Here is a 12,531-nt window from a genome sequence, read left to right on the forward strand (position 1 = left end):
ACCCACCCGGCCCTCCCACGGGGCCCAGGCAGACGGGAGCCGCGGGCGGGGTCGGCGTCCTCCCCGGCCACACAGCCTGCCTCTGCGTCTGCCAGGAACTTCTTCCAGCTCAGGGTGGCGCGTGAGCTCCCCCATCCCCAGACCAAGGGGGACTGGGAGATGGCCGGGCGCCCGTGGGATTTCAGATGAGGACCAGTGTGCAGGGGTGTCCTCAGAGGCTCTGGGCCCCCTAGGCGGGGAGGGGAGGGGAGAGGAGGGGAGGGGAGGGGAGAGCCCACCCCCCCCCACCCCCGCGGAGGAGCAGAACTGGAGCCCGTGGAATCCTCCAGCAGGTGCTAGAAGATGGCGCTGTCTGCACCTCATTTTCTGTTTCCATTATTCGTGTTTATGCCTTTGTCATTTCACCTCTCAGGCTCCTTTGTGTTTAAACACCGCCGTTTTCCCTGCTCTTCTCGTGAGGCTCTGAGTTTCTGATTTTGACCCTGGGAAGTTCGGAGATGACCAATAAATCTTTTCATCCATGGCATTGAGACCTCACTAAGTTGGAGATACCATCTAATAAGATCCCTATTCCACACGGAGGCGTAGACACGTATGTAGACGACGTAAGGGGGCTTTGGTGACTTCCTCTCTGTCCTGTCCTCCAGCTCCCGGGACCCCCAGCTTTCTGGCATTCTCGGAAGTAACCTCCACCACGCTGAATGTTTCGTGGGGGGAGCCCACGGCAGCCAATGGCGTCCTGCAGGGCTACCGAGTGGTGTACGAGCCCTTAGCACCTGTCCAAGGTAAGCCTCCCGGCTGCGTGACACCTGCCGTCCACATGGCACGGCTCTGGGAGGGGCGGGTGAACCGACTGAGCGCGTCCGGGGCTCCACATGGCCCCTCCGCAGGGGCCCCTGACCCGGCCTCTTTATCACCCAAGACCCGCCTCTCCTGCTGCGCCTGCCATCTCAGCACTCGTCCCACCCTGGGTGCCGCAAGCTGGAGCCACGTGGGCAGCTGGGCCCGGACGCTTCCCTTCGGTGCTCCTCCGGGGCTGCCCTCATTCTTCTGTTTACTCAGCGAGGTTTTTGTTTGTTTTTTGTGTCGGGGGTGGGGGTTTTGGGCCCGCACCTTGCGGGATGTTTCCCCACCGGGGATTGAACCCGGGCCACCGCAGTGAAAGTGCTGCGCACTAACCACTAGACTGCCAGGGAACTCCGCTCAGCAAGTCTTTTTTAAGCGCCTGCTGTGCGCCAGGCGCCGTTCTAGATGCTGGAGTCTGTGGATCCAGGGAAGCTGGGATCTGAGCTGACCTGTTCATCGAGATCCTTGCTTTCCTGAGTGCAGTGAGCTGCGCTCCAAGGAGGAGAGAGCAACACACGAACACACACACACACACACACAAGTCTGGTAGTGATCAGCGCCACGAGGAGGAGAGTGGGACCGCGTGAGAGCCTCGGGCGTGGAGCGGGGACAGGCGCTGAGAGACAGGAAGGGCCCAGGCGCCCAGCATCCGAGGCGAGACTGGCCCACAGAGGCTTGGTCACGCAGGGCCTGCAGGGAGGGGGCAATGTCAGTCGTCCGGGCGGCCGCAGGGCCAGTGACATGGGGCCGAGGTGGAGCCAGAGGCACCGGGTCTGAGTTACAGGAGACCGGGATCCCCGGCTGAATCAACCCCCGGCGCCACCAGGGGGGCTGGCAGGGGGCTCCGGGCGGGGATAATGGACGGGAGAGGAGACGACAGGTGCAGGGATGGACAGGGTGGGCGGGAAGGAGCTGGGCCGTGACGGCATGGCTCTGTCCCTGCGCCCCTGCTGTAGTTGGTGCTGCCAGCTCTGTGTTGATTTGATCTCTTATCCACTCATCTCTGCCCGCTGCCCCACTCCCGGAGCGCACACTGAGGGCCAAGCGGGCATTCCTCTCTGTCCCCACTGTGTGCCCGGCACTATGGTGCAGAGAAGGGAGGTGAGGCCCTGGTCATAGACACAGACAGACTGTAGAAATTATGGATTATTTAATGTCTGGGAGGAAAAGGCATCACCAACACATCAAATGATACTGGCTCTCCATTTAAAGCCGTGATAAAAGTTTCCTTTTAAAACAAGCACATTCAAGTAATACAGGGAGTGGATTCGAAGAAGAAAAGTTAAGCCCTAGATTTTATTTCATCGAATCTACACCGCCATGGCCTGGGAGGTTCATTGTTATTTTATGAAGTGCTGAGAAAGAAAAAATGCTTCCACTAAACCACGGCCCAGTCCTCTTGAAGCATCAGTTCCGAGCTGCATCCCAAATCAGAGATGTAAAAATGCGAGGGGGAAAAAGCGCGTCTCAGAAAATCGATGAACTTAGGTAAATAGCAGTAGAGGTGACAGAGGGTCCTTCCTGTCTCTCACGTGAACTTAGGTAAATAACAGTAGAGGCGACGTGTGGAAACGGTTTGTAGAACAGCCAAGAGGCTGGGGACCCGCACTGATTCAGCGCGCTCTGCTGTATCTTTCCAGGACCCAGCGCCTGTCTGGGGACAGGTGGCCTGGGCGTGGCTTGGGTCAAGGTCCGGAAGGAGACGGGCCACGTTCCCGCCTGTTAGGTAGGGAGGGCGGGCCAAGAATTGCTCGAGACTTCCATTTTGCTCACCAGCGTTCCCTGCACATGCACGCACGCGCACAGATTCCACGAGCCCAGGGTCCCAAACACCTTTTCAAGGATATTAACCCACTAGCGCCGTTCAGATGAGAAAGGGCTGCCAAGAGCGGTGCCTGACTGGCCTCCGCCTCCGCCCTCACCCCAGACCGTGAGTGAGGTTTCCCACGCTGCCTCCGGCAAGTGACCGACTGCCGAGCAGACCATCTGTGTGGGTGGGTTTGCACAGTCTTTCCAGAAACCCCACGGCCCACAGCTGTCTCCTTGGCCTCCCGGCGAGGCCACCGCCCGGCCGGATTCTGCAGCGGGGCCTGGCTGTGCCCCCCGTTACCCTCCTCTGCACGGTCAGGCGCTAGAATTGCTGCAGAGCTTCCCCACGCCCGCCCCCCGCCCCGCCTCATCGCCGGGGGCGCAGCAGCAGCTCCGGTTCCCGGTGTCCTCGGGGCTGCTCGTTTGTTTCACGTTGTTTGGACACTCAGGTTCGCCACGAGCAGCTCACAGGGTTCTCCCGGTGCCCCCGTCAACGCGACCCCACCGAGCACGCCGACCGGTAGGCGCTGCCCCTCCGGCACTGGCTACGCAGCAGGCCGCACCCACCGCTCTCGTGCGTTCTCTCCTCCGCATCTGTCCTCACGCCACAGACAAAGCGGGCGGGCTGGGCTCCCCTGGTGGCGCAATGGCTGGGGGTCCGCCTGCCGATGCAGGGGACGCGGGTTCGTGCCCCGGTCCGGGAGGATGCCACATGCCGCGGAGCGGCTGGGCCCGTGAGCCATGGCCGCTGAGCCTGCGCGTCCGGAGCCCGTGCTCCGTAACGGGAGAGGCCACAACAGTGAGAGGCCCGCGTACAGCAAAAAAAAAAAAAAAGGCAGTCGGGCTTCGGGACCTTAAGACGTTGTCCACGGCCTACCATTGGGGAATGGGGGGAGAGGAGGGATTCGAACCCAGACGGGCAGGTTCAAGAGCCGAGGTCTTATCTGTCACGTGATGGGGAACGTCCGGAGCTTGTGTCTCTGAACGTAAACGTGATGCTGAGCAGCAGAGACGGAGTCCGAGGGGCAGTCAGGGAATCATCTTGCTTTCCAGCCGCGGGTGGGGCTTGCCGTTCCCTGGAGTGACAACAGGTGGAGTCACTTCGGTCACAGCCGCCTTCGCCTCGTTTCACAAGTAGCGAGACGCCCGCCGTCCGCAGCAGCGTCCCTTGTCTGTGGGGAGGCCCGCTGCTCTCAGCCTGGGTCTCCGGCCGGTGTGCCAGCCCTGCCATCGGAGCAGGGACGGGGGCTCAGCCCTGCGCTCACTCAGCCGCCGCCCCGGCTCCTGTGCCCTCAGCACCAAACTGTCCAGACGCCAGGCTCTGGCTGTGCATGTCCCAGGCCCACTGACGCCTGCTTGCCTGTCGAGTGGCCGGTCCAGGGCTGGGGCTACCCCACGTGACGGTGACAGTGACAGGAAGCGTCCAGTCCTGCCTGAGGCGTCGCAGGGCTGCCTCTAGCACCAGGCCGGCACTAAGCCGGGCCGCCAACCGCAGGCCACCTTGCCCCCTGACAGCTCAGGCCCTGCTCCCGCTGGGGTGAGGCTGGCCACAGGCCTCGAGCCTCCCCCGGCCTCCGTGGCAACCAGCAAACACCCCTTCCCCAGGAGCAGAGCTCACCGACCCACTGCCCTGGTGCCACCCTGGTGACCCTATGACCTTCCCGAAGTGCCCCACTCACCGCCAACCCGGCATCACGTCCCAGGATCCCACCACGAGCCCGTCTGGACCACGGCCTCTGCCAGAACCCCTGACTTAGCCAGATGTACACTAGTCCTGGGCCCTTCCAGCAGCCACGGCTGGCAGCCAGAGAGGAGCACGGCCCGGCCAAAGTGGGGCCGTAAGGAGGCTGTCACGTGGGGCGTGGGCAGTGGCTGCCGGTGGCGGTCCTCCTGCTGGTGGGTGTCATGGGTCGAGCACAGGAAGGCCCCAGATCAAGCCCCATTGCGTTCCTCCAGACTCGGCCGCGTGACTCGCAGTGGCCACTGGAGCAGTAACCGTCGTGGGGCGGGCGGAGGTGTGGAGAGCGTTTGCACGCGGGAGGCACCCTGTCCTCTCGTGGACACGCCTGAGCCGGCCCTCGGGGAGATGCCAGGGACGTGACCTCTCCGTCCTCTTGCCTTGGCGGACAGCCGGCCACCTGCCGGGCACGTGAGGACCAGCCACAGCTGCACGCAGGAGCCCAGCCGCGATCGGCCACGCCAGCCGCCTCCCAAGGCCTGACCAGCAGGATGGCGAGCTGAGCTCCACGGTGGCCGCCATAAGCCCTGGGTGCTGGGGCAGTGTGGCCACCACGGAGTGGGAGAGCTGCAGCCGGGGACCCAGGTGGATCGCAGCGCCCGGAGTTAGACGTGCTTTCAAACAGTCACTGCAGGGTCTGGGATCCGGCCCTCCTGACACTGCTGTGAGGTGGGCACTGCCCGCTCAGGACCGACGGGAAACGGAGGCCTGCAGAGGTCCAGTGCATCGTCCGGCGTCACACGGGGAAGAAGTAACAGGCCTGGGACAGGCTCCAGATCCCGGGGCGTCCACACTCCCCGTCCCGCGGGCCGACCCTGCGAGTTTCAGAGGGAACCCGCCCTCGGCCGATCATGGAGCAGCGGCGCTCGCCCTGGGCGCCTCTCTGCCAGGGCTCTTTGGGGCGTTCTGACCTAAGACCACGCCGTTGCCTAGCTGAGCAGGCCCGACACCGTGGACAGAGTCGTGGGTGAGAACAGAGAGCCTGAACGCCAGGCCGTGGCTGTGAAAGCACCACACAGCTTCCCGGACCCGCTGAGGGCAGGCTGCCCGGCACCTCGGGCCCTGGTCCGGCCCTGGCTGCCCTGCGTCCCCACACCTGGGCCCATCCCTCCCCAGCGGCCCCCAGTGCCCCGATTCTATGTCTCCTCCCCTCAGGGCGGCTGGCTGATCTGATGGGTGCGCAGGCCTCTTGGAGGGCGTCTCCTGGAGAAGCCTGGCCCTCACCCCCTTCGCGGTTGGATCTGGGATTTAGGCAGGGAACCATGAAAGTGGGAAGCGGGACTCCGGACCATTTCAGTACTCTCATATGCCTCAGAGGACCCGAGCAGCTCCCAGAGATATGGCTGCAAACGTAGGGAGAAGCTCGAGCATCTTTATATTAACTCTCTGTGGTAACGCCGCTTCCCTTGTGAAGATCACCGAGGATATGATATTTACGTTGATATACACATGCACAAGTCTGTGGTAAAGACAGTAAAAAAGCAGTTGTAAAGCAGTGACCTCACCCTGGGGTGACCCTTCTTCATGCCCCCTCCCCCAGGCCCGGGCAGCGTCTGGAGGGACACCTGCAGACCCTTGTTGGGCAGCCTGCAGCCCAGGCCCCGGTAACAGGGGCGTCGATGTGGTACTGCAGTGCTGTGGACCCCGGGTCCCTCCACCAGGAAAGTAGGCCTGGCTGCGTGGGGAGCCCCCAGGCCCTCGGAACACTGAGCCGTGTTCTTGGGACTCTGATTCCATAGAAGAGCTATTTTTATGTTTTCTTACGTGTTTGAAATGGAAGTATTTCAGGCGACTGCACCCTGAGGTTTGGAGTGCAAGGTGGTTTTAAAGTTGACTGAATAAATAAGACGCTGATGTGGTTGGGATGGGGGAGGGGGAGGGAAGCGGACTAGCTCCACCTCTTGGCGGGACAGAGTTCACAAGATCTGTGCACGGAGTTGGTTTTGCTCTGAGGAGAAGGAGGGCATTTTTTAACAAAAGAAGGGGCTGCTCTCCAGGAAAACTTTATATCTGGCAGGATCCCACGTGTGTTCACTGGGGACGGTCAACCATGGGTGTGGACTCATCCCTGAAACCCCGTTCTGGAGCAATGCAGCTGAGGGGCGGCCTCTCTGTGCAGAAGTGGCCCTGCTTCTCTACCAAAAAGCTCCAGTCACGCAAGAGCAGCCCAAATTGCTCCGAAACAACTTGAAAGAGAATCAGGTCTCTGAACAAATGTTGCATAAAAGGCGCAATATGAAGGCAGTAAGCCAACTAGAAGGGCTTCTGGAGGCCTGTAGGATCAGAGGAATTTGCTTTGATGACTTTGAAAGCTGGACCCACTTTGTAGCGAGGACGCACGTTGTTGGGCTCTTCTGAGGGCAAGGCCACCCTAGGATTCAAGGTGCAGATAACACCGGCAGGTCGCAGCGAGGGCAGGTGGCCCCTTGGTCTTGGGAAGCACGGCCGTTCTCTGTGTACGGGACACAGTGGCACCCGGCGCGGCTCCTCCGCACGACCTCTGCTGACTCACAAGTCCTGGAATTGCCCCAGCCTGACACCCTCCTCCAAGAGGTGCCCGACAGACATCAGTGTGTTGAAGGCTCTGAGAAGTCCCGCAGTCTAGAGCTTATGTAGCTTTTTTGTTTGAATGCTTCGTTTGCAGACTTGTTTTACCAAAGAACCCTATTTTCCCTTCTGGAAAATGCTGCGTTTGTGTACTTGTCAGTTTGTATCCCCCTGCCAAAGTGTCCCACCTCTATTTTCTAATTAAACCCAGTACACCCAGCATCACACCTGCTCGGTGTGAGGGAAGCGTCTCTGTGCTGGCACAGGTCTGTGGAGCTGCGTCACCACCACTCTCTGTGGTGACAGGTTCGTCATGTTTCAGGGTCTGTGGATGAAGTTGTCATGCGTTGCCAAAGCCTTTAGGCGGCAGAGTGGGCCCCGTGGGGGGGCCGCCTGCAGCCCATGCAGAGCCTTCCTCCATCTTCCTCCTCCACGTTCTGTCCCCCGACTAAGTTGGGAAGCCCGAGGTCGCCTCCGACGTGACACAGGGCTTTGTGCGGCTCCGAACCAAGTGGGGAGGGACCCTCCAGACGTCGGGGGCCTGCCCCCACCTTGGTGCCTGTCGCCGGGGTTCTCTCCCCCACCCCAACGTGGCCAGTGAGCTGGGGCCTCCTCCCGCGTGCTGTGAGGGTGGTTCTTCCCCGTGTCAGCACCCACTTACCAAGCTTAGACTCTAATGGCACTTATGTGTGCTGAAAATTGGCCATTACCACCATTTACAGTCCCAGTGGTAAGAAACGCTTCCTCAGCAAACCTCGCGGCCTCCTGGTTAATAGAGCTGAAGAGGCGGTGCTCAGGGCCCCTCTCGCCCTTCCCTGCGGCTCTAGGGGTGAGCAAGGTGGTGACGGTGGACGTGAAGGGGAACTGGCAGCGCTGGCTGAAGGTGCGCGACCTCACCAAGGGGGTGACCTACTTCTTCCGAGTGCAAGCACGGACCATCGCCTACGGGCCCGAGCTGCGGGCCAGCGTCACGGCCGGGCCGGCCGAGGGTGAGTATCGGGTCTCCTTCGTCCGGTCAGGGCTTGGTCTGCACTCCCGACGAGCCGTGCTGGACGCTCAGAGCTGGCATCAGCTCAGGGCTCTTTTGGCCCCGCCTTCCAAGGCGTGTGTTAACTGAACGTCCGCACGCGGACGCATTCAGTGTGGGCGAGCAAGTTCTTAGGTGTTGAGGGTGTCCAGTTTGTATTTGTTTTCTGGAAAAAAAGCGAAAAGAAGTGCATTCAATTTTTGAAATAAGATACGTAAGAAAAATTTGAAGTTTTCCTGGCATGAAGAGGAGCCTCATGGTTCCCGCTGCACAAATGCCCTTGGCCTCTGTTTAAGTGCTTTTGGAGGAGAGGGCAGTGGATCGAGAGGGCACCTCCACGCCTCAGCTCTCTTGATGCTCTGATGGACCTGTGAGGCCAGTGTCAGCCCCACCCTGACTTTCAAGATGAGGGACCGGGACTGACCCAGGGTGAGCCCTGCCTGAAGACCTAGCAGCAGAGCTGGCCCCTCTGCAGGCCCAGGAGTCCCGGGCCAAAGCCCACCCGCTCTTTTCTCCTCTGTCCACAGGTTCCCCGGGCTCCCCTCGAGACGTCTCGGTCACCAGATCCGCCTCTGAGCTCACCCTGCAGTGGACGGAGGGCCGCGCGGGCAGGACGCCCACCACGGGCTACGTCATCGAGGCCAGGCCCTCAGGTAGGGCGGGCGAAACCCCGAAACGGTGCCTCTGCATCTGTAAAAGAGGGGATGTGTCAGAGCTTGGGGCCTCCCCGGCCCAGCATCTCCTTGATGACGTGGAGACAGAGGGCATTGACTTGAAATGAGAGGTGCCCTCTCACTCCCCCACCCCCCGTTGTTGTTTTTAAATATTTATTATTTATTTATTTATTTTGGCTGCGCCGGGTCTCCGATGCGGCACACGGGATCTTCGTTGTGGCCTGCGGACTCTTCGTTGCGGCCTGCGGGATCTAGTTCCCTGACCAGGGATGGAACCCCATTGGGAGCGTGGAGCCCTACCCACTGGACCACTGGGGAAGCCCCCACCCCCCCGTTCTCATAACCACAGCTGCGCTAGCAACCTCACAGGCATCAGACCCATGGTGTCCTGGCCACGTTACCCAGGCTTGGGGGAGGATGATTGTCACTCAGATACACGTGCGTGAGAACTTAGGGTCACTTAAGGACGTTCTCAGCTTAGCGGTGAGACCCGCGAGTGTTTTCAGAGGCTCCGCTCGAGATCTCAGTGGAGAGTGTCCCGCTCATTTCGGATTGTCATGAACCTTCCTGTTAGTAGTGAAACCCAGACGTCATCCGCTGGGAGCGAGGTTGAGATCCGCCCCGACCCCATCCACCCTAAGAGGGATTCCGCCTTCTCTCTGTTCAAGTAATACCTAAGGGCGGACATCACTGGAAAGTGAAGGATGGTTTGAGTCGGATGTTACAGCTGGAGCTGGGGGGGTATCACCCTCGCAGGAGCCCCGGGCACGTTCACCGCGACCTTCAGACGGCCGTACGGCTCAGCATGAACATCCAAGTGTGAAAATACACGGCGTGCCAGGGACGCACTTGGAAAGCGAATCTCCAGGCCCCGCCTCCAGATGGACTACAGCACTGCGAGCACTTCAGTGTGATGTTTAAAGAAGCTATTAGACCAAGAGGGAAGATCCCCAAAGTTGCAGACGTCACAGGTGTCCCTCCTCCCCACCAAATGGCTTTTGAAAGATTACTGGTTAGAAGTGCCTTCTAGAAACTTCTAAGGAGAAACCTAGTACATAAAACCAAAACAGTTTCTACGTAAAGGCGATGTGAATACTTCTTTGGCTCAAGAATGCCCATGTTCAGCCCCCGGGCCTGGGGGATCCCGACAGTTTCTGATAAGCAGGGCATCTGGCCTTTTCTGGAAATGGAGGGTCCCAAATCCGTGACGGGGCTGGACTCGCCAGAGGCCTCTGTGGTCACTTGTTCCCCCCGTACCTCTGAAAGCAGTGGACCCAGAAGAGCCAGCCAGCTCCCTGCTGGCGACATCTGACCCGGGGCACTTGCGGAGATCAACAAGTGCCGCGGGCTTCCCTGGTGGCGCAGTGGTTGAGAGTCCGCCTGCCAATGCAGGGGACGCGGGTTCATGCCCCGGTCCGGGAAGATCCCACATGCCGCGGAGCGGCTGGGCCTGTGAGCCACGGCCGCTGAGCCTGCGCGTCTGGAGCCTGTGCTCCGCAACAGGAGAGGCCACAGCAGTGAGAGGCCCGCGTACCGCAAAAAAAAAAAAAAACAAAAAAACCCAAATGCCGTGGCTGAAAGGCCCTGTGAGGTCTGTGCCCAGACTGAGGCAGTGGAGGCTGCACTGGCCTCAGGAGGCAAAGCCGCTTGCTGCCCAAATGCAAGGAGAGCGTTTGTTGCAAAGGTTGTCCTGCTCAGGCCCACCAAGGGGCTCCATCAGCTTCGACGGGAAAAAATACGTGTTTATCTTCACTAGCCCTCTAACTGAAATTTAGCTTTCCTTCACTTATAAACACGTGTTAGTTTGCTCGGCTACTGTAACCGAGTACCAAACACTGGGTGGCTTAGATAATAGAAACGTGTTCTCTCTCAGATCTGGAGGCTGGAACCCCAGATCAAGGTGTCGGCACGGTTGGTTCCCTCTGGGGGCCATCGGGGAGGATCTGGTCCAGGCCTGTCCCCTGACTTCTTATGTGTCGCTAACAACCTTTGGGGGTCCTTGGCTTGTAGCAGAAGCGTCAGCCAGACCCCTACCTTCCTCTTCACGTGGCCTCCTCCCTGCGTTCCTGTGTCCAAACTTCCCCCTTTTAGAAGAACCCCAGTCATACTGGATTAGGGCCCACCGTCATGACCTCATCTTAACTAATTACGTCTGCAGAGACCCTGTTTCCAAATAAGGTCGCATTCTGATATACTAAGGATTAGGCCTTGAAGGTATGAATGATGAGGGGACCCAGTTCAACCCATAACCGTAGGTGAGAACCCACGTAAGTAACTGCAGAACCTGTGAAACCACCAGCGGTAGAAATCACAACTACGTTCACATCACGTGCCAGGTGTGCAGAGATTTCCCGACATCGTTCATTCTCACCACGGCGTTGACATTACGGTCGTCTGCAGACCCTGCTAGACCTTCTTATCGAAAGCGTTCATGAAGAAGCGAAGATTTCTGAGTTCCCTGGGATGAGGGTGTCACCTCAACGCCTGTCTCTCCACCACATCTTCCAAAGACCGCGTAGCTTAACAAGGGTGCCAAGAAAACCCACGTGATCCAGACCTTCCGCGTAACCAGGAGACGGACATGACTGTGAACTTGCGGTTACTGCCAGGCATTTATGAGCACCACCAATGTAACTGGTTTCCTTTTCAGTTTTATTTTATGCATGAAAACCATTCTGAGATGGGGTCCTTCAGAGTCAGCAGGTTGGCAGAGGGTCCACGGCACCAAGAAAAGGTTAGGAAGCCTTGCTCTAGAGGACACGCACCCAAGACTCCCGCCGAGTCGTTCCCTTCTACCTGAAAGCTTGTCTCCCCGACAAGAGTTAAGGATCCCAGCGGACACGTGGCTGTAAAAGGGCCACACGAGGCACCCTTGAGGCGATGGAAACGCTGTGGATCGGTGTTACTGACCAGGGTTCTCGGCCTCCTTCCTCAATAGAAATTGATCAGAGGCCAGACGGGAAATTCAGGCAAGGCTTTACTGGGGCCCCTGCTGCAGCAGGGGCGTTCGAGAGCAACCAGCAGCTTCCCTTGCTTCACTCCCTGACGGGGGCGGGGCAGGGGGTGGAGCGAGCTTGTTGCTTACATGGGGTGAGGGTAGGGGCGTGTCCAGGAGTCGGGCCAGAGGGGAGACAGGTGTTTTGCCCACCTCTTAGGCGGTGTGGTGTGCAGGGGGCGTGCTCAGTACCTTGCTTTTGCTCCCAACCCCCTGCTCTTGCTCCAGTCTCTTCAAAAGCGGCAGTTGGGGTTTGGGGTCTCTGTATCTTTGGGGTCCAGAATTTGTCCCAACTGGGCAAGCACGTAGTTATTATTAGTCTCGTACCGTTTCTTTGGTTTTTGTTTCTCGAGGAGAGACGTGTCCAGGTGCAAGCACTGCAGCAAAGGGTCCCGTCAGGACTGTGTCAGTATCAGTCTTCCGGTTGTGCTGTACTGTAGTTTCCCAACATGACGCCCTTGCGGGGGAGCGGGGGGTTGGAACACTGGATAAAGGACACATGGGATGCCTGTGCTATTTCCCACAGCTGCGTGGGAATCCACAATTATCTCAAAAGAAAAAGCTGAGCTTACATTTTTTTTTTTTTTAATCTCCACGGATGGTCTCCTCACCCTGGTCAGTCAGGTGCACCGTCCCTCTGAAACGAGCACCTTCATGTCAGCGATCGGCCTGCGGGGAACGGAGCCCCCCACCAGCCAGACGCAGGCGCGTGGGAATCCTAGCCCTAGTGAGCACTCGAGCCGCCCCGGGGTTGGAGGGTGCGTTCTCAGGCTCCCTGGGGAGCTGGTTCATTTCCCCTCGCGCTGCCGCTGCTCATCCATCTGCTGCGATGAAGGAAACGGGGTGCTTGGTGATTACAAGTGCAGCTTCAGGGAGTCTGGAAGGTGGTGCAGCA

General features: G+C 59.3%; 1 protein-coding gene across 1 annotated transcript in view; it reads left to right on the forward strand.

The window, feature by feature from the left end:
• The window catches only part of LOC111170349 (protein sidekick-1), an 85,736-nt gene that overhangs the window by 43,461 nt on the left and 29,744 nt on the right, over nucleotides 1-12,531 (forward strand). Inside the window, exons 11-13 of the mRNA XM_089895465.1 lie at nucleotides 648-785; nucleotides 7,768-7,929; nucleotides 8,495-8,620. Coding sequence (XP_089751591.1) covers nucleotides 648-785; nucleotides 7,768-7,929; nucleotides 8,495-8,620 — 426 coding nt within the window. The remainder of the gene's footprint in view (nucleotides 1-647; nucleotides 786-7,767; nucleotides 7,930-8,494; nucleotides 8,621-12,531) is intronic.

Source organism: Delphinapterus leucas, chromosome 15 (genome assembly GCF_059928025.1).
Source record: "Delphinapterus leucas isolate spDelLeu-1000000601 "Yukka" chromosome 15, BTC_Dleu_Yukka2, whole genome shotgun sequence".
Taxonomy (NCBI): domain Eukaryota; kingdom Metazoa; phylum Chordata; class Mammalia; order Artiodactyla; family Monodontidae; genus Delphinapterus; species Delphinapterus leucas.